The sequence below is a fragment of the Hydra vulgaris genome, chromosome 01 (genome assembly GCF_038396675.1).
Source record: "Hydra vulgaris chromosome 01, alternate assembly HydraT2T_AEP".
NCBI classification, from domain to species: Eukaryota; Metazoa; Cnidaria; class Hydrozoa; order Anthoathecata; family Hydridae; genus Hydra; species Hydra vulgaris.
Genome location: NC_088920.1, coordinates 72,270,001 through 72,295,910, shown reverse-complemented (window position 1 = coordinate 72,295,910; position 25,910 = coordinate 72,270,001). Strand labels below are relative to the sequence as shown.

At 27.3% G+C, this 25,910-nt stretch overlaps 2 protein-coding genes across 4 annotated transcripts in view; both read right to left on the bottom strand.

Annotated features, from left to right (window-relative positions):
- Nucleotides 1-23,608, bottom strand: part of LOC100201881 (cytoplasmic protein NCK2) — a 41,970-nt gene extending 18,362 nt beyond the window's left edge. The window contains exon 1 of one of the 3 annotated variants that reach the window (XM_065789115.1): nucleotides 23,566-23,608. The gene's annotated coding sequence lies outside the window, so the exon portion shown is untranslated. Of the gene's footprint in view, nucleotides 1-23,363; nucleotides 23,381-23,565 lie in introns of those variants that run through there. The other 2 variants (XM_065789116.1, XM_065789117.1) reach the window with 2 other exon arrangements.
- Nucleotides 17,109-25,910, bottom strand: part of LOC101239746 (F-box-like/WD repeat-containing protein TBL1XR1) — a 41,191-nt gene continuing 32,389 nt past the window's right edge. Inside the window, exons 8-14 of the mRNA XM_065789114.1 lie at nucleotides 25,679-25,739; nucleotides 25,124-25,245; nucleotides 18,934-19,008; nucleotides 18,570-18,667; nucleotides 18,075-18,240; nucleotides 17,718-17,819; nucleotides 17,109-17,644 (exon numbers count right to left, since the gene is read on the bottom strand). Of these exons, the coding sequence (XP_065645186.1) occupies nucleotides 17,612-17,644; nucleotides 17,718-17,819; nucleotides 18,075-18,240; nucleotides 18,570-18,667; nucleotides 18,934-19,008; nucleotides 25,124-25,245; nucleotides 25,679-25,739 (657 nt within the window). The 3' untranslated portion in view covers nucleotides 17,109-17,611. The remainder of the gene's footprint in view (nucleotides 17,645-17,717; nucleotides 17,820-18,074; nucleotides 18,241-18,569; nucleotides 18,668-18,933; nucleotides 19,009-25,123; nucleotides 25,246-25,678; nucleotides 25,740-25,910) is intronic.

Below are 25,910 nucleotides of genomic sequence, written 5' to 3'. Positions count from 1 at the left end.
AAAATAAAAATGCCCACAGTGTAGTTGTTACATACATTTCAACAAAGTAGGTCTGAACCCTCTTTGTGTGTGTGTCTATACACACACACACACACACACACACACACACACACACACACACACACACACACACACACACACACACACACACACACACACACACACACACACACACACACACACACACACACACACACACACACACATATATATATACACACATATATATATATATATTTATACACACACACATATATATATGTATATACATACATATATATATATGCATATATATATATATATATATATATATATATATATATATATATATATATATATATATATATATATATAATTACAACATTAACAACAACAAGAACAACAACAATGATAAAGATTTTTAATATATAAAAGAAAATTTATTTACACTTATTTATGTTATTGTGTATACAAAACTATATAGGAAAAAAATGGTTAAGAATATACCAATGAGATTAAGAAAGTCTATCGGTATAACTTTGATATAACTAAAAAATGTAAATAATAAAAATATTATTTTTGAAGTTTTTTTATTTTAATTGACAAAAAAATCAAACTTTATACTTAAAAATTTATACTTAAAAGTTTAATCTAAATATAAATCAGTATTTAAAAATATAATCTTAAAAAATAAAATTAATTTTTTATTTTAATGTTATTAATAAAAATCCTTATCTAATCCCCAATAGAAAAGCTGCGCCATTTTACAAAACATTATACAGCCCTTATGGGACTGATTGAAAATTGGATGATCTGTCATCAAATCCGTTGTCTTTTTGGTGTCTGGATTATAATATCTCATTTAAAACAAAATTACACTTAATCAAAAAATTATCTTTAAAATATCTATATATACTTAATAATAAAAAAATAAAAAAGAGGAAGCGGAGAAGATGGAGAAGCTGAGAGAAACCAATACAGAAAATACAGAATGTGCATACAAATAAGTTTAAAACATCGCCGATAAAGTAATCTAGGCTCGATTTCTAAAATACATTTGGTTGTGCGCGCATTTTATTATAATATTAAATTACAATTTCAACTTAATTTCTACTTAAAAAATAAGTATTTATTATATACTATAAATTATATAATTATGTATTTTTAAAATTTTCTAATCTTCTCCTCTGAGGTTTTAAAAATTATCAAAATTACCAGACATAATCAGATAAATAAATATCCATCCCGGAAACCGAAATAAATTCTGGATATATCAATGATAGAGTGGTTTTTCTTAACACCAGTTTATAAAAAGTTATTAGTTGTAACACATTGAAATAAATTTTAAATTTGAAAAAATTTGTAAGTTAATTTCTGATGTTTGAATTAAAAAAATGTAGCGTTTGCTTCTATAAACATTAAATTTCATTTAACTGATACTTAAGCTCATGTTATTTATATTAGAAAGGAAAATTGTAGTTAAATGATGTTTTTTTTAAAAAATTGGTTCATTTTGTTGATTTAACAAATATTCTAAATATTTTAACAATTCATTGCAAAATATTTTTTAACTTTGTAATAATTTAAAAAAAGAAAAAAAAATGTATTTATTAAACTTGCTTATTATGTTATAGCTGTGTTGCAGATAATAGAATAATGAGCAACTGGAAAAAACAACAAACATAAAAAACTAACTTTTTGATTAATAAATAGTTTTTTTTAATTTGAGCATATATGTATATATATATATATATATATATATATATATATATATATATATATATATATATATATATATATATATATATATATATATATATATATATATATATATATATATATATATATATATATATATATATATATATATATATATATATATATAGGGCTGCCATTGTCCTGATCTTTTCGCTGGAGAACTCAATAAAAGTTTTAATTTTAATTAGTTTAGCGCTGGGCTCTCCTCTAAAAATCAGGACTATGGTAGCCCTATATATATATATATATAGGGCTACCATAGTCCTGATTTTTACGGAGGATATATATATATATATATATATATATATATATATATATATATATATATATATATATATATATATATATATATATATATATACATACAGGGTCGTAGGAACAAATATTATATTTATGGGGGGGGGGGGGCAGCACTACCCCGAAATAGTTTTAAGGTCCTTTTTTTGTTTCCTTAAGTCATTTTTTCAGTCAATTTCTTCAAAATTATTTATCTAAAAAATTATTGGGAGGGGGGGGGGGGAGCAAATGCCCCTGCTGCCCACCTGGTTGCTACAGGCCTGATATATATATATATATATATATATATATATATATATATATATATATATATATATATATATATATATATATGTATATATATATATATATATATATATATATATATATATATATATATATATATATATCCTTATAACATTTTAAAGTTATAAGGATATACATATATATATATATATATATATATATATATATATATATATATATATATATATATATATATATATATACATATATGTATATATATATATATATGTATATATATATACATATATATATATATATATATATATATATATATATATATATATATAATATATATATATATATATATATATACATATATGTATATATATATTTATATATATATATATATATATATATATATATATATATATATCCTTATAACATTTTAAAGTTACGTTACGTCTCAATCGGTTACAATTGGTAACAAGTTTACATTTTCTATTTTTTAATTAAATATTAAGTAAATAAACTTGATAATGCAGTAATGGTTTGTTTATCATTGCCGTATTGCGAAATACTATCTCTTATTTTAATTTCATTGAAAATAGCTTCGTTTCAATTGGTTTTTTTGTCACGAAAAAACGATAAAGTCTCAATACGCAACGTTAAGTCTCAATTGTTTCTTTTTTTAACTTTATAAAATGTAACCAATTGAAACGTAACGTAACGTAACTCAACCTAGACTATTTGAGACGTAACTAAAATACGTCTCAAACATAGATTTTTTTAATGTTACGTTACGTCTCAATTTACACTCTACTTTACGTCAATTAAATAAATTTAAACTTAAAGGTAAAAAAGTACCTTAGATTGCTTAACCATATCGTAAGTTATTTTAACTTTTAAAGGTACTTTTTTTGTTTTTCGTTACCTTACTTTAAAAACTTAAAAAGTTGTATTTCGCTTTGCATTACTTTTTAAAGCCTTAAAAGTTGTGTTTAGCTCTCTATATATAGTAGCGCTCTATATATAGTAGTATATATATAAATATATATATATATATATATATATATATATATATATATATATATATATATATATATATATATATATATATATATATATATATATATATATATATATATATATATATATATATAGGTCTTATTAAATTCAAAGGTCTTATTAAATCTTCAAAAAAAACACAAAGACTCTATGAAAAATACTTTAAAAAAAAAACTTACAAAAATGAAAACAAATACAAAAATTATAAAAACCTCTTTGAAAAAATAAAAAAACAAGCAAAAAAAAATTATTATTCTAATTTATTGCAAAACAATATCGGAAATAACAAAAAAACATGGGATGTTATAAAAGAAATAATAGGAAAAAAAAGATTGACTCTGGTAATACACTGCCTAAACGTTTAAATACTAATGATAAAAACATATTTATCAGTGATAAAAAAGAAATTGCTGAAAACTTTAACAATTATTTTATAAACATTGGAAAGACGTTAGCAAATAAAATAACTCAAAGTAAAAAACTATTTAAATCACGCTTAAAAAAAGTAGACTTTACAATGGATGAGTATGGCTTATCTCCTGATGAGCTTTGGAATGCTTTTGAAACCATACAGTCCAGAAAAAATTCTGGTCTTGATGACATAGACTCTGAAGTTGTTAAAAACGTTTATGACGTTATTAAGTATCCCCTAATATATCTTTAATCTTTCATTAAAAAATGGAGTTTTTCCTGACCGCCTAAAATTAGAACGCGTAGTTCCAGTATTTAAAAGCGGAGATGACTCGACTTTATCTAACTACAGACCCATTTCCATACTCCCATGCTTCTCAAAAATATGGGAGCGCATAATGTAAAATAGACTCTTTACATACCTTCAAAATCATAACATCCTCTACAATAACCAATACGGATTTAAAAAAGGCCACTCAACTGAACATGCTGTAATAAAATTAGTTAACGAAATTTTAAATGGCTTCGACAAAAACAAACACACCCTTGGAGTATTTATCGACCTTTCAAAGGCTTTCGATACAGTGGACCACGAGATCCTTCTATACAAACTTTATAATTATGGTATAAAAATAAAAATTTTAAATGGTACAGTTGCTATCTAAAAAACCGTAAACAAGCCTTATTTTACAATAAAACATACACTCCCCTTGAAATCGTTACATGTGATATTCCCTAGGGGTCTATTCTAGCACCTCTGCTTTTCAATATACAATATACTGGAAGATAAAAATATGTCATTTATCTATATAAATGACATATTTTTATCTTCGATTATATTGAACTTCATTCTTTTCGCTAATGACACTCAAGCTTTCTATACCCACTCTAACATTACTACACTTTTTAATACAGTAAATCAGGAACTTGAAGAGTTGAGCGATTGGTTTAAAGCAAACAAACTTTCTGTCAACATTAAGAAAAGTAATTATATCTTTTTCACAAAACCATACAATTCAGACAAACTACCATTAAAACTTCCAGATATTCTATTAGACAAAGTTAGACTAAATCGAGCCTTCTCAGTTAAATTTCTCGGGGTATTTTTAGATGAACATATTAGCTGGAAAGACCACATAAATATATTAAAAAACAAAATATCTAAAAACATTAGAATTATGCATAAAAACTATATATTTTTAATAATGCATGCCTTAAAAGTTTTTATTTTGCATATATACATTGCTATATTAACTATTGCAATATTGCCTGGGCTAGTACCTACCAATCAAAACTAGATTTAATTTATAAAAAACAGAAACAAGCATGCCGTATATTAACAAACGAAAATAGAAATGCCAATTCTAAACATTTAATGAAGGAACTGAGAGTTCTTAGATATCTACGAACAAAATATCTATTGCATTCTTCAGCTGTTTAAACTCAAAAATGATCTGGTCCCTGAAGTCTTCCATAACTTTTTTCGCCTTATTAATCACAAATATCAAACAAAATACTCTATCAAGAACTACTATATTCCGAAAACCTCTTTAAGACAATCTAAATTCCAATATCTAGCAGAGGACCCCAATTGTGGAACTCATTTCTAACAAACAAAATAAAAACTCATTCCAACATTTTAAATGCGTTGTAAAACAGCAGCTACTAGACCTCAACATTAATGAAACAATCTCTTATTTTTAAAATTTTTTCTTATTTTTAAAATTTTTCCTTTTTCAATTTAAATCTTCACTTTTTCTTGAAATTCTATTATATTACTTGCTTGGTTATTTAATGATGTTCATTGTAAAAGAAGTAAAAAAAAAAAAAAAAAAAAATACAAACTATATGTATTATAAATATTTTATTATATTTGTATTTGGTTTATATTTTTGTTATATTTTGTCAACGACAAAAATGGGGCAAGATGATAAGACTATTGTCTTCTACTGCTCCAGTCATATATTTCACGGTAAAATGTTGTACAAACTTATATTAATAATGACGAATATATTTAAAAAAATATATACAGTATCGGACAAAACGAGTGCAACCAAATAATGCTATTTAGTTTCTTAATATAAAAGTGCTGCATTTTTTCAATTTAGAGAAATAACTATGTAACTGTTTAGAGACAAAGTTCTTCAAGTTTTATTCATCACAAAGTTCATTATTTGTACACAAAAATTAATAAATTAATCAAAAGTATTAAAAAAAGTTGATTTCCTTCTGGACAAAACAAGTGCAACTTGACAAAATGTTGACCAAGGTGTATTTTGCTATCAATATTTCGTGGCGAATCCTTTGTTGTCGATCACAGCCTTGCATCTTCAAGGCATAGATTCGATCAGGTGATCAATGAAACTTTGTGGAATCGCTGCCCAGGCCTTTTGGATTTGTTCAAACAGTTGATCCTTATTACGAACACCTTCACGATTAATTCTGCGGTTGACGATCTCCCACAGGTTCTCGATAGGGTTGAGATCCGGAGATTGAGGCGGCCAATCCATCACCGATAGGTGGCTGTATTGAAACCACTGCTTGACTACTTTTGCAGTGTGTTTTGGATCGTTGTCTTGCTGAAAAACCCATTTTATTAGCATATTCCATTCAGCATGAGGTAACATAACATCTTTCAGGATATTTTTGTACATGAAATGATTTATCATTCCATCGTTTTGATGTATTGGACCTAGACCGTTAGCAGAAAAATACCCCCAGACCATTACATTGCCTCCACCATGCTTCACGGTCTTATGGCAGTAACGTAAATCGAGGCGTTTTACGGCCAGTCGATGTAAACGGCAAATGCCATCGCTCCCAATGATGTTGAACTTCGATTCATCACTGAACAGGACAGTTCGCAATTTCTGCACATTCCAGTCAATATGAGATGTAGCAAACAGGAGTCTTTTCTTCTGGTTTTTTAGTGAAATCAGCGGTTTCTTTGCAGGGCGTCGAGAAAACAATCATGCTTCAACAGTACGTCGTCTGATTGTTCGGTCCAATACAGGCAGCTCTAATTGCTTTTGTAGCTCGACTGATGATATCCAGGGATCCTTCTTGACGGATCTGACGATCATAGAATCCTCTCTAGAAGTGGTGGAACGCGGTCTTCCACCTTTGTTATCTGCTGCCAACTTCCCCGTAGAACGATATTTGGAACATAGTCTTGATACGGTCCATTTTTTCAAGCGATATTTATCACAAATACTTTTTTGTGACATTTCACTTACGTAATCGCCAATAATCTTCTTTCTTAGTTCCAATCCAAGACTTTCGGGAGCCATTTTTGCACTTGAAGTCATAAAAATAATAAAAATAAATAATCACGCTTCTCAAGGCTTACCGTGTTACATTTACCTTGTGATGATACAATAATGCTCTGTGAAACACAACGTCTTGGTTGGATGTGGACTGTATTAATTTAATGAAACACTTGTTGTATTTCACTTCTTGTATTGATGTTCTTCGATAAAACACTTTGATAAAACTCACTTCGATAAACTGTCTTGATAATACTGACTGATTGACTTCCATATACTGACTGAATTACATGTCGATTTACATGTCTCTTATATGGTAAAATGAACCTGTGTGAACCTGTTCTGGAAGATTCTAGATGCTTCTTTTCGATGCTTCTGTAAGCTTCTGGATGCGTCTGGATGTTTCTGAATGTTTCTGGATATATCTGGGTGCTACTGGATGCTTCCAGATGCTTCTTCTGGAAACTTCTTGAAGCTTCTGCATGCTTCTGGAAACTTCTGGATACTTCCTTTAATTATTAAAAAACTTCCGTGACGTTTTTCCAAAAAAGTTGTACTTGTTTTGTCCGCTGCAAAATGGCACTTGTCGACGAAATTCTGCCTGTGTGCTGTCGCCTGTCAGCTGATTGCTCATGTTATGGCATGCTATGACTCCAGACTCCTGAACTGTTTGCTGTAGTAGTATAGTTCGTTTCGTTTTTAAGACATGTAAAATTAGGAACACTTTTTGGCATTGTTCGATGTTGGTTGCAAATGTTTTGTCCAAAACTGTATATATATATCCATTTCTGATCCATTTCTGATGAATCTTTGTTGATGAAACACAGTGTTAAATGGAAAAAATTTTTGTTAAGTGATTTTCTATTACTAATATATATATTTATATATATATATATATATATATATATATATATATATATATATATATATATATATATATATATATATATATATTTATATATATATATATATATATATATATATATATATACAGACATTTTGCACGTAACGTTACGTTACAGTGTTTCGTAAAATGTTACGTCTCGGTTACGTAAAAATAATGGACATTTTGCACGTAACATAACGAACCCCGTTTAAGTTACAATACTAAACGTAAATATCAAAACCTTTACATACATATCAAAAAATTGTTTATAAAATTTACATCTTAAAAATACATCATAATGCAATATTTGCATTTAAGAGAATACATCATGAACTTACTTCATAAAATGAAAATTGAATTTATATAAATATATATTTAATGTAGTTACTTTTTATTTATTTATTAATAACTTATATTATTTATTTTTATTTACTTAAAAAGTTTTAATTAATTATAATTTAAAAATAGATAGATTGATTATTGAGATACAGATATTGTTTTTCTGTTGAAATTCAATAAAATGCAGTAGTATCTTTTTTAAAAACAAATATTTCTGGACTAGATATAAAAATTTTCTTTCCAAATATTTAAAAAATATCGCAAGTGTAAAAAACTCTATTTTGATTCATTTCCGACAACAATTAGAGAAATTGGCGCGGAATAACCGATGACCGAAAGAGATTTTAGTAATATCTCGTAAGGAAACAGGAGAAAGATATTAATAAGATTTGCAAGATTCGTCGCTCTGGGTAAGCAAATCAATAACTGACTTGCGAGAATGATAGTATAGTATGTTCATATTTGAAACTGTTTGGTAGATATCTCAATATCTGAAAGTACCGAGTGGTTCTCAGTATTTGTATGTGTAAATAAACAAGAGAAATATAACTACAGTATAGCACAATATATATTTTCTTTAATTTACACAATTAATAAATTCCAGTAGAACGCACAACTATTTTGAAGCATCATAGAGAAGGTAAATTTTAATCATATATACAGATTTCCAGAAAAAATTAGAACCATTAAGTCATAGAAAAATGGTGAAGCCAAAGTCTGGGTATAAGGCTTCGTCTCATATAATAGTGTCGGCCTTATTTATAAGATTGATAGTATTTTTTTTTTTATATATATTTTTTGTTCCATAGTTTACATTTTCGTGATTACATAATAAAGATTCGTTAAGATTGAATATACATATAAATATATATATAAAAAAAAAAAATCACAAACATAAATAATAAACAAACTTCTGTAATACGTACTGTAAGAAGAACGCGGGAAACTTGCAGAAGACCAAAAGGTCTTATCATCAAGAACCGCTTTACATTGTCATACATATATATATATATATATATACGTATAGAAAAATTAAAATATTTACAAAATTTTTACGCTAAATTGTTACATTATAGTTGTATTAAAGTGTAAGATAACAATTATACAAACATGTATCGTTACTTTTTCTTAATATTACCACGTTTATTGCTAACGCAATGTTTGAAATAAATATTAAAGTATATTAAAAAATAAGAGTTTTTATAAGAAGCTAGCAGTGAACAAATTTAGAAAAAATCAGTAAATAAATTTTTATACTTTAAAATACTCTTTTTAATAGTTTTTTTAAAGCCATTTAAGTTTTCAAGGTTAACAATATTTTGATTAAGTAATAAAAACTTATTCCAGATATGAGGTGCACAATAAGTAATTTTAAATTGCACAAGCTTAGTTTTGCATGAAGGCTCAAAAAGGGTACTATTTGTGCGCAACAGGTATTTATACTCGGGCTTTTGTTTATAAAGACTATAGAAAATTGAAGGAGTTTTTTGCATTTTACTATTATACATAAGACTTAGAACATTATATATATTTAGTTCAAACAATGTTAGTAAAGACATCTGTTCAAAAAGAGGCTTTGTGTGTTCGTTTTTATTTTTAAAATTTATTACTCGTATAGCATTCTTCTGTTTACGATAGAGAGGTTCTAGTTTGCTTTTATAGGTACTACCCCATGCTGTATTACCGTAATTTAAATAACTTTGAACAAAGCTATTGTAGATTTGTTTGAGTAGCGACTTTTTCGATAAATGGCGTGATCGGTATATTATTCCGATACTTTTAGATATTTTACTACTTAAATAGGCGATATGTTTATTCCAATTTAGATTTTCGTCAATAAAAACACCTGAAAATTTAGTAACATTATCCCTACTTATTTCTCTATTTTCAATAAACAATTTTGGACGAGAAGATTCAACTTCTTTTTTTTTATAAGAAGGATGAAATAAAGAAAACTTCGTTTTACTTAAGTTAATAGAAAGTTTATTTGCCCTAAATTATCCAGAAATTTTTTCTAACTTTTGATTCATTTCTACGCACAGTTCGTTTATAATTTTTCCGGAGATAAAAAAGTTGCTATCATCAGCAAACATTATAGTTGAAATTCTTTTTGATGCCCGATAGAGATCGTTAACGTAGATTAAAAAAAGCAAAGACCCAAGTATTGAACCCTGAGGAACACCACACTTTAATATGGAAGGATTAGAGAGTTTATTATCTCCATAGTATTTAGATTGCACACGTTTATCTAAGTAGCTTTCTATCCATTTGTTCGTTCTACCCCTTATGTCATACATGTTAAGCTTCGATAATAATATTTTGTGGTCGACTGTATCAAAAGCCTTAGAGAGATCTATGAATATACCTAATGTAACTTCTCCGTTTGTAAAAGAGTTTTTTATTTCATCAACTAGGTGAAGGATTGCGTGTTCAGCTGATGTATTTTTTTGAAAGCCGAATTGCTTGGAGTAAATAAAATTATTTTCTTTAAAAAAAGTATATACTCTATTGTGCATAATTCTCTCAAGTATCTTAGAGAATGTAGAAAGTATTGATATTGGTCTGTAATTGCCTATTTTACTTGTATCTCCTGATTTAAAAATAGGTTTTACTTTCGCAGTTTTCAGTTTTTCAGGAAAGATACCTTCCTCTAAGGAGTGTTTAAATATTTTAAATAAAGGAACTTAAAGCTCGTTTTGGCAATTAATTATAATGTTGCTATTGATGTCGTCGATTCCGGTTGCTTTGTTTCTTTTTAGGCTTTTAAAAACATGGTTAAATTCTAACATGGTTAGTTTTTCGTTATTCAATTCATTTTTATTACGATCTAAATATTTATCAAAAGATTTATTTGCACTAGGAACTTGGGAAGCAAGTTTAGATCCTATATTAACAAAGAAGTTGTTAAACTCATTTGCAATGACGTTTTCATCATGAATTGTTTTGTGGTTGATTTTTATAGTTTTAGGAAAGCACGGTTTGTTAATTTTTGGTTTACCAATAATTTCATTTAATAATTGCCATGTTTTCCTAGAATCTGTTTGACACTTATCAAGTAGTTTATTATAATAATTAGCTTTAGCGGTTTTTTTAATTTTCTCAAAGAGACTTGCATAACTCTTGTATTCCGATTTTGTTTTATCGCATTTTTTTTTAAGGTACTTTATATATAATCGTTGTTTCCGCTTAGATGATTTTTTAAGACCAAGGTGAATTTATGTCTTTAAATTTAATTGTTTTTATTACTTTGGGGAAGTGTTTATCATAAAGAAATACAAAAATATCTATAAACGTATTATACATTAAATTGGTATCATTTGAGTATCATGTATCAACATATTATCATAGTATCATGGATCAACATATATATGTTTACATCCTCAATAATATTATGCTACACTATGCTAATAAAAGTATGCCACAAAAATGGGTCTTTCAACAAGACAACGACCCGAAACACACTAGTTGCAATGAAGTGGTTTCAGGTCAATGGGGTTGAGGTTATGGAGTGGCCTGCTCAACCACCCAACCTAAATCCCATTGAAAAATTATGGAAACACGTTAAAAAATTAGTTTCTGCTATTAATCTAACTAATGCTCTGCAGTTATGAGAAGCTATTCAACAAGAATGGTACGCAATATTCGCAGAAAAATGTCAACGTATAGTTGACTCAATGCATCGGCGTTGGGATACCGTTATCCAAAACAAAGGTTTTGCAACAAGATACTAAGGGTAAATATCATTACATTGCACTTATTATTTACTTTTTTATTCTAAAAAAACAATTTTTTCAAAGTTTAATACTAGAAATTTTATTTTCCTCCATATTCAGATACCACTGCTATTTTAACGACTGCAACCATTTTTAGTATTATTATTTTGTTTATGAAATAAAATGTAAAACTGCAATTGACGTATTTTTTTTTATTCTGTTAAATCGAAGTGTCAAAATAATAAAATATTTTGAGTAATTAGTAAAAAAAATTGCTCAACAATATTAAAAAAAATCCAGGTACTGCTCATTTTCATGCTCATAACTGTATATGTTACATATATTTATGACATGAAAATGAGCATATACATAACTGTATATGCTCATTTTCATTTCATAAATGTATATATATATATATATATATATATATATATATATATATATATATATATATATATATATATATATATATATATATATATATATATATATATATACTACAATTTTGAAAGCGTTTTGTTCACGATGTTGTAAAAACGAATGAAAGACCTATAGGGCCAGAATTCTCAAGCTTATGGATTTCGTTGTTCCACAGAAAATAACAGCGTTGTAAACAAAGCTCTTTGAGTTGTCTTGTTTCAGATATAGTAAACTTAGTAGAATATTTGTAGGAATCATCTTTATTTAATTGGTCTATAAGAATTAAAGTTTCTTCCTTTAGTGGTATTGATGGATACAAGTTTATTACATCAAATGAAACTTGAACCTCGTTTTCGAGTATTTTTTTTTCTGTATTTTGTGATTGAAATTTTACCGGATTTTTAATAAACTCGGTTTTTTCAGTGTTTAGTTTGATATATAGGTTTTGGCATTGTGACTGAATTTTAATAACCAATTCTTGTAAATCAGAAAGAGTATGACTTTGCATGATTATGCCGTCTGCGTAAGCAATAATACCAGTATAATACCACTTACTGTTGTTCCAACTGTGCAATCTGAAACAAGTTGATGTAATATACTTTGAGTGTATATATTTAATAAATGTGGTAATAAAATTGATCCTTGTCGCACGTCTTGAGACATACGGAAATGATTTGATTTATGCCCTTGTTACGATGTATTAGCAGTACCCGATAAGTATAGAGATTGTGGTGCGCGAACTACTGACAGCGGTAGTTTTTTGTTGTAACAAAGTTTTTAAAACAACAAATCTCAGTTACAGCTATCAAAAGACTTATTTACGTCTAAACTACAAATATATATTGATGAGTTATTATTGTTGTGATATTTTATTGTTTCACTTAAAAGGAACACTGCACGAAGAGTGGAGTTATTGTGCTTGAAACCAAATTAATGAGAGTGGCTATCTAATATTTCCGGACATTTTACCATAATAATATATTTAAAGACAAAATCGACGAAATATTTATTTTCCTCAAAATTTACAATCATATTATTACAATAATATATTAATAATAATAATAATAATAATAATAATAATAATAATAATAATAATAATAGTAATAACAATAACGATAATATTGAAAACAATGATAATAAGAATATCTATAATATTATAAATAATAAAATCAAAATATAATTAATAAAAATAAATATAAATAATCGATTGAGGAAGGAATCACTCATGCAGAATCCTGATCAAAGGAGTGATACCAAATAATTATATTAAATATACTAATTTAAAAAATAATAATAACAACAATAATAACTTTATTCATTAATAGAGCGAAAGTAACAGCAAAAGTGATAGTATTTATATTAATTGTAATAGTAATAGTAATGAAAAGCAGTGATGAAAGTAAAAAAAAGCAGTAATAAAAGTAATAAATATTAATGACAAAAACAATAAAGTTTCTATAGAAATTAGAAATAGTAAAAAAAAAAAAAAGGAAAACTAAAGGAAGTTAATAATGATAAAAAATAAAAATAAAATTTTTTTTAGAATTTATTTAAACTTATTTTGTTTTTAATAAAGAAATGAAGATAAATTATTTTGAAGTTTTAGCTTTTCAAACTCATTCACAATGCACACAAGACTTCGATTCCATTCACTGATGCACTGTACTTTGATTCCATTCACTGATGCACTGATGCACTGATGCACTGATTCACTGATGCACTGATGTGTAATTGAATACTTATCATACCCCAAAATTTTAAAGGGAGGTAAATTTAGTTTTCCATTATTGATGTGTTAAATATGAATGTAAAAATCAAGTATCAGTGAAGAAGGTTGTATTAGAGGAAGGTAAATTTTTATTAAGGGAGTTAGAGCTTTGTCAAAATGGGCATAATAATAGTTCCGCTATAGCTATCGTGATTATCAAGAGATTTCTTATAGGATTTTACTATTGGAACAGTTATATTGTTATAAAACTTTGTATTTATAACAATATAACTTTGTATTTATAATAATATTTTGTAAACTAAGTATTTAAGATGTTCTGCAGTTATTCCACAGGAATCACGTGATTTATTAGATCTAAGCTTAAGAATACAAGTTTCGATGTCGGAAATTAACACGAGTATTTTATTAGGCTTATTTATGAGTTGTGAGCAGGGGCGCCCAAAGCATTTTTTTGTTGCTGAGATAGCTAACTTCCAGACATGGAGCAAACTCCACACATTTATATGTTTATACTTATGTCAAATAAGGATGCTTTGCAAAAAATTGCGATGATTGGAGCTTGAGAACAAAAAAGTCCCGAAATTTTGGCTCCCCCTGCCCCCAACGTGAGAGCAACAAGTTGATGAAAAATTTGTTGTACTATTTTCAACTAGACTTATATTCGTCGATAAATTTTAAGTTGTATAGTATCATCTCTTAGCATTCAAAAATTATGACAATATAAAACTTGCAACCCCCTCAAATTAAGGGAGGTTTAAACTTTATATAGTCATAATTTTTGAACACTAAAATATTTTACTATGAAATTTAAAATTTATCGATGAATATAAGTCTAGTTGAAAATAGTACAAAAAATTTTTCATCAACTTACTGCTCTCACGTTTGGGGCGGGGGAGCCAAAAATTTTGGGGCTTTTTTGTTCCCAAGCTCCAATCATCGCAATTTTTTGCAAAGCATCCTTATTTGACATAAGTATAAACATATTAATGTTTGGAGTTTGCTCCATGCCTGGAAGTTATCTAAATCAAAGATCAAAAAATGCTTTGAGCGCCCCTGGTTGTGAGCAGTCGTGGCGCAGTGGTAGCATACTTGCTTCAGAAACAAAGGATCCGTGGTTCATACCCCACCTCTGGGCAAGTTCTACGACATCAGTTAGGAAGAAGGCGCGAACTTCCTATTAAATGCTCATTCGCGGTGTCTGTGACAAGACCGTAAGGACTTCTTAGGGCACCTAAATATTTTTTTTTGTTTGTTAGTTTATTTAGGTGCCCCAAGAAGACCATACGGTCTTCTTTATTACGGTAAATAAACTAAAAAAAAAAAAAGTTGGTGTTGGTACTCGTGGAAGTGTTGAGAATAGTACTAAAGGTTTTTCTAAATTCTTCTACAATTTCTTTTTTGTCTTGTTTTATTTAATAACGAAAATACAAGTGTTTGGATTTGATTTAATTCTTCGGATATTCCAAAACTTTTGTGGATTACTTTCGAAGGTATTCAATATTTTTTGTGATTTTATTGATTTTTAAGTTATGAGCTAATTTTACAATTTTGCGGAAATTTTTACGAGCTAGCTTGTACTTATTAAATGAAATGCATTCCTGTTTTTGGCTGTAGTTATATTTTTCCCTTAAAGTGGAAAGAGATTTACACGATTTAGTTTCTGATGTCCACCATGATTTAGAGTAAATTCCTGATTCTTTTTGTTGTTTTTCCATTGCTAAAATAGCAGCATTTTTTATTTTTTCGCATATTGCTTGAGATTGTTTCTTTATTTTCAACATTCATAGATAAAGTATGAAAATTCTCTATAAATAACTTAAAACTGGTTTAGAAGAAAGTATAAGATACTTTTCAAATTTTGGGACAAGCAGCTCAATGTTGAAATGCAAAACAATTTTCAAAAATACTCTTGAAAAAAAACCTAAATAAACTTTATTTTATTTTTATTCTTAACTTCTTTTATTCTTGATTTTAAACTATATTTTTAAATTAGTAATTTTATTTTGTAAAAATATTTATAGAGGGTGATTAATAGAATTGAATCGGCGAATGTTAAAAGGGCGGATGTCCAACTATGTAAACTTTCGGGAAACTAAAAAAAACTGCATTTTCCCCCGTTGTATATATATATATATATATATATTATATATATATACATATATATATATATATAATATATATATATATGTATATATATATATATATATATATATATATATATATATATATATATATATAAATAATATATATGACAACATCAAGATATAAAAATCTACTCAAGTGTGTCAAAAGTGTTTGTATGATTTTTATAATAAATAAAATATATGTTTACATATTAAATAAAAAATATATATCGTCGTTGGCCAGGTAATTTACTCTTACTTTTAAAACCTCATTTCATTGAAATATATAGTTTTTTCAGTCTCCTGTAAAATTTTGCTTTTTACACAAGTGAGATATTACCTGGCCAACGACGATATATTCAATTTATTACTATTCTAGAAATAATAATATACTAATTATTTTAATTGTTAAATTTGATAAAGTAAATATTCTTCTAACCTCATAAAATAATAGATTATGAATAGCCTCACTTTGAAAACTCTTCGTTCTCCATCGGAGATAAAAAGCTTAATCACCTTTATACTTTACCGCGATTAAAAAAAAAGATTTGCGTATCTTAATTTGTGTCTCACTAATATCAAAATATACTTTTTCTTTAAGATCAGGTTCTTCCGTGCAAACAGTAGCACGATAAACTATATTATTTACTAAACATTAATTGTTAAATGGGCGAGCGGTTTTTGTGATGCAGTTGAAGGGGACTTATATTCTAACTTGCATCACTGTGTAAAATCTTGGGGGTCTGCGAAATATTTACGGATTTTACATTTTACATACAGCAACTTACTTTGATTAAATTTTTGTTAATACTTTGTAAAACTTCTGGTTTACGGAAAATGAAGATCAAATAATGCTAGTAGGCGACTATTTTGTATTACAAACAAAAACAGCAAGACTAGGGTTGTGGTCAACTTTAAATTGCAGCATAAACCTTAGTTATCATATTACAATATATTCCTCTATATAAAAGCTACAGCCAATTGCCATTCACAAATGTTGACTAAGAAATCATACTCTGTATAAGTTGCAATAAAAACGTGATATGCATCCACGTAAACCAAAAATATTCATAATAAATAAATTTTGCAATATTTATAACAGAACAAAAATAGAATTAAAAACAGAATAAAAAATCCTAAAAGGTTTCTTCTAACATATTCGTTGCATCCATGCGATATAATAGTATACGTTAGTATACTTGCACATTCTACATTATACGACAATACGTGTTTTCAGCCTCAATATAAAACCGATACTAACATAATTGTAGATGTATCGATAGTAACATAGTTCTAGCGTTGTTATTGTTACAAAATTTTATTCAAAATTTCGATCATGTTGTTGAATAAATAGTAACGTTGGTGAAAAAGATGAATCATTTTTTGACATGTCAAAATCGTTATAGTAGTTTTCGAGTATCTAATATTTTGATCTGAAACAAATTAAAAATAAAATTTACACATCCATCTAGAGAATTAATAAACCTAGTAGCTTACAAAACTCACCGTTTTATCTGACTGGCAAACACTAATGTAGAAAGCATTTTTACTCCATTGTACTTCGAAGATTCCGCTATTACTCCGCTGAGATTGAATACATTCTCCTTTCTAAAAGAAACAAATATTAGGAGTTTGAGATACAATAATAAATCATAAACATTATAAACCTTTTTCAATTCATTTTATATTCAATTTTATATCATTATATATAATTTTTTAACATCCTTTTGTTTTATCAAGAGAGTGGTAAAAATTTGTTAAAAGTTAATTTTGCATTAACTTATTCCACCTTCTTTCAATTCGATTTCTGGGTATCTATTAGTTTAACAGGGGTTCTGTCCTCTTATTATTATGAAGTACTACCTCTAATTCCCAAATATTTAGAAGGCCATCTAAAGCAGCTGATACTAGATAACGCCCAGTTGGATCAAAAGATATTGAGTTCACTGGTTCATAGTGTCTGTTGAATACATATAAACACGTTAAACTTTCTACATTCCATATTCGAATACTTTGATCATAACTTGCACTAAAAAAAAAAAAGAAGTTTTTTAGTCAATGTAATGCAAAACTTAGAAACCAAGCTGTTGTATTCAAAGTGAAGTTATAAAAATCTGTTGATTTTAGTTTAGAAAATTTTTTACACAAAAATAATATTTCAATCAGTCAAGCAAATCAACTCAGTGGTTGCATAACTATTTCAGGTGTTGTAGTTAACAGAGTTAGTGTCTGTATAGGTTGTATACACTGCAACAATCATTACTAATTTATACTTTGACTAAGACGAAAACTTTCATTAAACAAACTTTGACTTAAGAGTTGTTTTGATCCCAATTTGATTACAAATTTAAACTATACCTTCCTAAAAGTCTAGAGGAGGCCCATTTTACAAGAGTAACTTCTTTTGTATGACCAGATAAACTAGCAACAGCATCGTCTTGTTTCATACTCCAAAGCTAAAATTATAATAGTAATTTCCAAAAATAAAACAATTCAGAAGTATAACTAAATAAGAATTTAATTACTAATAACTCTATAAAAGATTACTAAGTATAAGACGTTATAATATAGTATAAGAAATTATATTGTAATACTTTATTACAGTAATTGATTATTGAATACTTAGAATAAAACAATATGACTTGTAATGTAGCCTTTTATCAATGCTTAAAGTTTTCAACATTGAATTCTGTCCCTTATTCTTAAAACATAAAATAAATACCTTGACAGATTTATCATCAGCACAAGTTGCTAATAATGATGATGTAGGATCCCATTGTACACAATTGACCACATCCTAAATTAACGACAGTAGTTTTAGTTCCTTATCTAAAAATAGTTCCATATTAAAAAATCAGGATTAATATGAAATAAGATCCGGTTTCAAAACCATGAAATCAAGTATGAATTCTCTGACTTCACTCGTTCACTTTTTATTTTATTTTTTTCAATCATTTTTTCGATTTTTTCAACACTACTTCACTCAATTTTTCTTTTATTTTTTAAAACCACTTAACTCAATTACTTCTTCTACACAAATTATGTTTACACATTAGCATTAATGTTTTTTTCTATTCTGAGGCCTTAGATTGTTGTATGCATACTTTTTATTTTGTAGTCAACTTTTTGTTTTATAAGTTTTTGTTTGGTGATATACTTGTTGTATATCTTAGTTCATTTTAAGTGTTTATAAAAAAAAATTATTTTCTTTTATTGTAAGTATTGTTTGGGTGCATTGTATTTTTGTCATCTTTCTTCTTTGAATTTCACTAATTTACACCACTCCACTCTTACTCGACACATTACTTTTCATTTTTATTTTTAATACGACTTTACCGAATCATGATAAAATTAACTAATACCATTCTCTTTATTCATTTGCCAGTATTGCTGCTACTGGTGATTTTAAATCAAAATAAATAATAATAATGTTTGCTGTAATACTCAACGCAGCAAGTTGAGTATGGAGTTTAACAACAGTAGTTGTTAGACTATAACAGCTTTTACTTAAGGTTAAAATATAGTTAATTTGTTTTTAATCTGTCATAAGAGTTTTTGAAAATGTTAATAGATTTTGCATCTATAGTTTCTTGATTTAATTTGTTCCATTTTTCTGAAATCCTATAAAAAAAATTCATATCTTGCAGTTGATTGTTAGACTAATTGTCTTCTAATACGCATGTTGTGACAACGAGTGATTGCGTTTGTTAGAAAATCTGGTGGATGATGCCAAATTACATTGTCATAACCATTAATAATTTTAAACATTTGAATCATGTCACCTTTTATTCTTCTTTCACTTAATGTTGTCATTTTTAATTTATCTAGTCTTTCATGATAACTTAAACCTTTTAATTGATGAATTCTTGTTGCTTTTTGTTGTACTTTTTCTATTTTCTCAATGTCTTTTTTAAGATAAGGATTCCATATTGAAGCACCATATTCTAAATGAGGACGAACTAACGATGTAAATAATAGTTTTGTGCTTTCTTCATCTAAATAACTGAAACACCTCTTTATCAATCCTAACTTCTTGTTTGTTTTGCTTTGTTAATTGTTAATTCACCTCCCCAAAGCCAAGAAAGCCACTATAGACGAGGAGGCTACTTAATAGTGGTTATAACCCTCTCTCAACTCTACTGTTTGCTTTGTTGGTAAAGCAAACTCTGTTTGCTTTACCAACTGCAATATGTTCTTCCCATTTCAAATCATTTAAGATATAAATGCCTAAATCTCTTTCTAGAGTGGTTGTTGTTAAGTTTGTCTCATCATCATTACTGCCGTCTACTATTTTATTGATACATTGAGGATTATTTGGTCCAATATGCAAAATTTGCATTTATCTACATTAAGCTTGATGAACCATTTGCTTGACCAATCTGAATTTGCTTGGCCAAATTACTCTACTCAGACTCACCTTGCAATATAGAAATTATTTTTTCATCTTCAGCATAAAGTTTACATTGATTTTGTAAATTTACAACCAAATCATTGATGTATATAATAAACAATAGCGGACCAAGTACCGAACCTTGAGGAATGCCACTTAAAACTAATTTCCAATCTGAAACATTATCGCCCAAAACAACTCTTTGAGTTCTATTACTTAAAAATGCTTTCCACCAATATAAGAGTTCACCATTTATACCATAACTAGCTAACTTAACACATAATCTCTCATGTGGTTCAGTGTCAAACACTTTTGCAAAGTCCAAAAACGCAATATTTATCGAGAAACCATCTAAAGCTTGTGTTATTAAGTCCAGTGTTTCCAATAGGTTTGTACTGCAACTTTTACCTTTTACAAAACCATGCTGTTCGTTTATAATCAAATCATTGGTAATCAAATGGTCCATTATACAATTTCTTACAATAATTTCCATTACTTTGCATACAATTGATGTTAAAGAGACTGGTCTGTAGTTTGTAGCTTCCAGTTTGTTGCCTTTTTTGAAAAGAGGTGTAACCATTGTTTTAGTAAAACTCCAGTTAAATATGATCTATTGAATATAATTGATAGTGGTTTTGCTAACGCACTTGAACATTCTTTTAAAACTTTTGGGTGTACTTTGTCGACTCCAGTTGATTTATTTACAATTAGTTTCAATAATTGTTTTTCTATAGTTTCTAAAGTGAATAACAGAGTTTGACATTCGACATTTGCATGATTTTGAACACTTGGTAGACTATTTTTTTCTTCTTTAACAAAGACTGAACTGAAAAATTGTATCTTTTATCTTCGTCTTGCAGTTGATATAAGCATATACACTTTTCAGATTCTTTTTAGCGTTTGTTGCGTTTTTTCATATTTCTTAATTGCTTTTTTAATTAACTTTTTCAGTGTATTACTTGTTTTTTTATATTATTTTGTCAGTTTTTTGTCTTTAAATCTATTGCATTTGCAAGTATACCTAAGTTTTCTTTTATATTTTGATAAACATTTTAACTTATTGTCATCCATAGAGGTTTACGTCTAATTATTTCATTGTATTGAAGCTTCGTAAAAAAACCATCACATCCTTTATTATAAATTTCTAACCGTTTTTGATAACACTCATTTACATCGATTTTTTTCAAACATTTTTTCCCAATTATAATCATAAAAATATTTATATAAATTTATCATAATTTGCTTTATTGAACATAAATTTTTGATTAATTAACTTTTTTGTTTTATCTTCTGATTTTGAAGAAAATTTGTAGTCTAGTATATGATGACCATGTTGTATATTTCCTAGAGGTGGAGAATGTTCTAACATGAATATTCTACCATTTGATTCAGTTAAAATTAAATCAACAACATTTGTTTGTTGGATTGGGTTCATTTGAAATGTCAGTTTTATTACATTTTGATGCAGAAAATTATCTTGTAAACATGCAATAAATGCTGAAGTTGATTCGTTATTGTCATTAACAATACCAATATTTTTATCATTCCACTTAACCATATGAAAATTAAAATCACCACATAGCAATAAACCATTAAATTCTCTTTTTTCAATTAAATCAGTTGCAGAGTTAATTGATTTTCTTATGTTTTCACATACTTCAAAATTGCTATAACCTGTACGATTAATGCATCCACATAAAATATCAGTTCATTTGCTATATCAATCAAACACCATATCTGCTCAATGCAATTATTGTCCAAAATACTATTTGATACTTCAAATGATTTGATACTATTGTGAACATAAATGCAAACACCACCACCCTTTCTATAAGAATGATCTTTGCGATATAGTGAATAACCTGGTACATTTGTTTAAGAGATATCTGTCCACCATGTTTCACACACCATTATCATTTGAGGTTTTTTAACTTCAATTTCTAACATTAAATCTTTATACTTGTTATTTAAAGACGTTGCATTGGTGTACTAACAAGACAGACATCTTTTAATATTGCTATTTTTATTATGGTTGTTTATTGATAAGGATTTCAACAACTCTGTTGCATCTAATCCCATACTTAACTTACCATTTTCATCTAACTTTGCATTTTTTTCATTTCTTTCGTTGACCAGTTTTCTTGTAAGGTTTCTTTCAGCTACATTTTGATCAGGATTGATATAAATATTTGTAAATTTATTGTTATTTTTATATTTTTTAGCTGATTTAGTACACTCATTTGATCATCTTTGCTTGTTAATTCAACTAAAATAGGATTGCTGTTGAATTTTTTGCTGTTATTACTATCTTTTTTTGCTTTAAATCTAAAAATACATTGAATTTTATCCTTATCAACACCAATTTCTGTGAATAGTTCTTCAACTTGAACTCTTTCCTCTTCTTTACGCTTCTCACCTTCAGACTCAGTTGATAGTGGTAATCCAACAATAACTATATTTTTTTATTTTTCTCTTTTTTTATTATCTTTTTTGACAGTGACTATTGCATTCATGACATTCAATTCTTCTTTTGATTTATTTTTGTCATCTTTAACAATAGCATTCTAATTCATATGATTTATATTGCTTGAAGTTGTTTTCTTTTCTTCTAATACTGCTAACCTGGTTTTTAAATCAGAATTTTCTTGCTCATGGGCATAAACTCTTGTTTTTAATGTTTCTACCATCATTTTGAAATTGTTTAAATCATCTTCATTTGCTTTTTTTGGAGGCATGTTGAAAAATTTCTTGATCAACTAAACCTTATTACACAGGGACTGGACCTCAGCCTGGCCAGTTGCCTGCTAGAGCTGCAAGTTGGTCGGTTGAATAAGCTGTGCTTATAATCACCAATGATTGACAATTGCTCAACCTGATGTTTTATATTTGATAAGAGCTACCACTCTGAATAACAGTGGATTACCTCTTGGTCAAGTAATTATTTAAGTTTATTTATTAATTAACCTTATTACACAGGGACTAAAAAGTTTCAGTTTGTGTTTTTTTCCATATAGCTCTAGAACCAATAGCCAGAACTCAAATTATTTGTCTTTCACAATATCTTACCAAATATTTGGTTTTGTGACTTGTTTTCCACACAACTTTACTTATCCTTAACTTTACTCCTCATTCATCTGTCTTTTACTCTTAAAATTTCTCTTTTTTTTTCCTTGGGTGGTTTAGATCATGCTAAAATGAAAGATCTGACATCTTATATGATCATGTTTTAGCGATATCATGCTCTGATAAAAGATCTCACATCTCATGAACACATTTTCATAAACATTCTTCATAAATATTTCTCATACATATTTCTTCTAAAAACAGCTATTCCTCATAATATCCTGAATTTAGGCAGGCATGGAAGCTTTTATCTCTTCTAGCCAGATTCAAGCTTTACCCTACCCTAAAGTTTTCTTCTTCTTGTGCAGATATTTTTCTTCTTGTACAGTATAGCTGATATTTCTTTTGTATAGCTGAATTGTATAGCTGATATTTCTTTTTGTAATTTCTCAAATCTTTTTCAATGATATAACACTCTTGATGAAAAAAACCCTTTTTAATATTATTATAAGAAATTGCAGAAAAAAGATCTAACACTTGGCAACACTAAAAGACCTAACACTAAAAGGCAACAAGATTACTAAATCTTGACTTTCACTAAGGACAGAACTGATTCATAAAAACTTTCCCTCTAATTCACATTTTGAATCTAATGACCACACTCTTCCTGACATTCCAGAGAAATAGGTTAATTCATTGTTAGAAATCTTAATCACTATGACTACTGGTAGTAAAGTTATTTGTAACTTAAACTCATCAACACCTTGTGGTCCTGAGAGATCTTTGTGGTTCTGACAACATTCAGGCTTCAGTCTTACAAAAGCATTCTCTAGAATTCTATTCAATATTCTCTACATAACAAGGGCTTAACTATACTACATAACAAGGGCTTAACTAAAACTTATTTTCCAGCCAATTCTGATTAAGAGTTCAAATCTCTCTAGCGAGACAGCTTGGAGCCTCCAGTATCCAGTGAATTTTAACCTAAATAAAACTAAAAAAAAAACAAAAAATTATCATTAGCAGTCATGATTATTTCAAAACTCTTATACTTTACTTAACACCTCACATACTCTTATATTCTACTTAACATTTCAAAATATTTTTCAATAATGACCTCTCATGTAAGCCATATCTCAAATCAATTGAAAACTTAGAATAGCTGCCTGACTTTACTAATAAAAGCCAAAATGATTTGGATATCTAAAAATAGGTTAATCTGGGTTAAAATAGGTTGTTAAGTTTGTCAATCTGTTCTTGCTTTTAACTTTTTTTTCATTACTTTCAGTTGACTTGCAACTTAAAAAGTAGTTGATTGCCTCATTGGAAGCAAAATTATTTTAAAAAAATGCTTATCATTTAATATTAAATGTTTAGTAAATATTTAATACATATTAATATAAAATTATAAAACATATTGTTTAATACTAATACTAATTGAGCATAATAAAGTTTAAACCTTATGTCCTAAAAAAATCTTCAATGGTTTGCTGTCATGAATGGTTGAAACACAAACACTTCTATCTGTTGAACAACTTGCAAACGTAAAATCGTCTTTCCAATCTGTATCAACAACTGGACCTATAATTAGGTTTAATTGTATATAATTAAGTTTAATTGAGGCTTTATAACTATTTAAACCTCTCATTCCTACATTTTTACCAAAACAGCAATAATGTTTGAAAATAAAAAAATATATATGTTTTATATGCAGCTATATGACATTTATTTGACACCAGACATATAAAAATTTGAAAATCTAACAAAAAAATTTGTTACAAGCTAATAAAAAAAATTTATATATATATATATATATATATATATATATATATATATATATATATATATATATATATATATATATATATATATATACATATATATATATATATATATATATATATATATATATATATATATATATATATATATATATATATATATATATATATATATATATATATATATATATATATATATATATATATATATATATATATACATAAACAATAACCTGTATGACAAAAAAGTTCAACAACTTTTTCAAACTTATCTCCATCCCATATAATGCATTTCTAAATATAACAATTTAATAAAAATTTTAACATAAACAATTTAAAGCGCAAAACTCTCCACAGATTCGAGTATTTTTGTGTAAAATATAAAATCTGATTTTTTAAATTAAAATGTGTGCGTGTGTGTACATATATATGTTTGTTTGTTTATTTATTTCTTTAATTATAAAA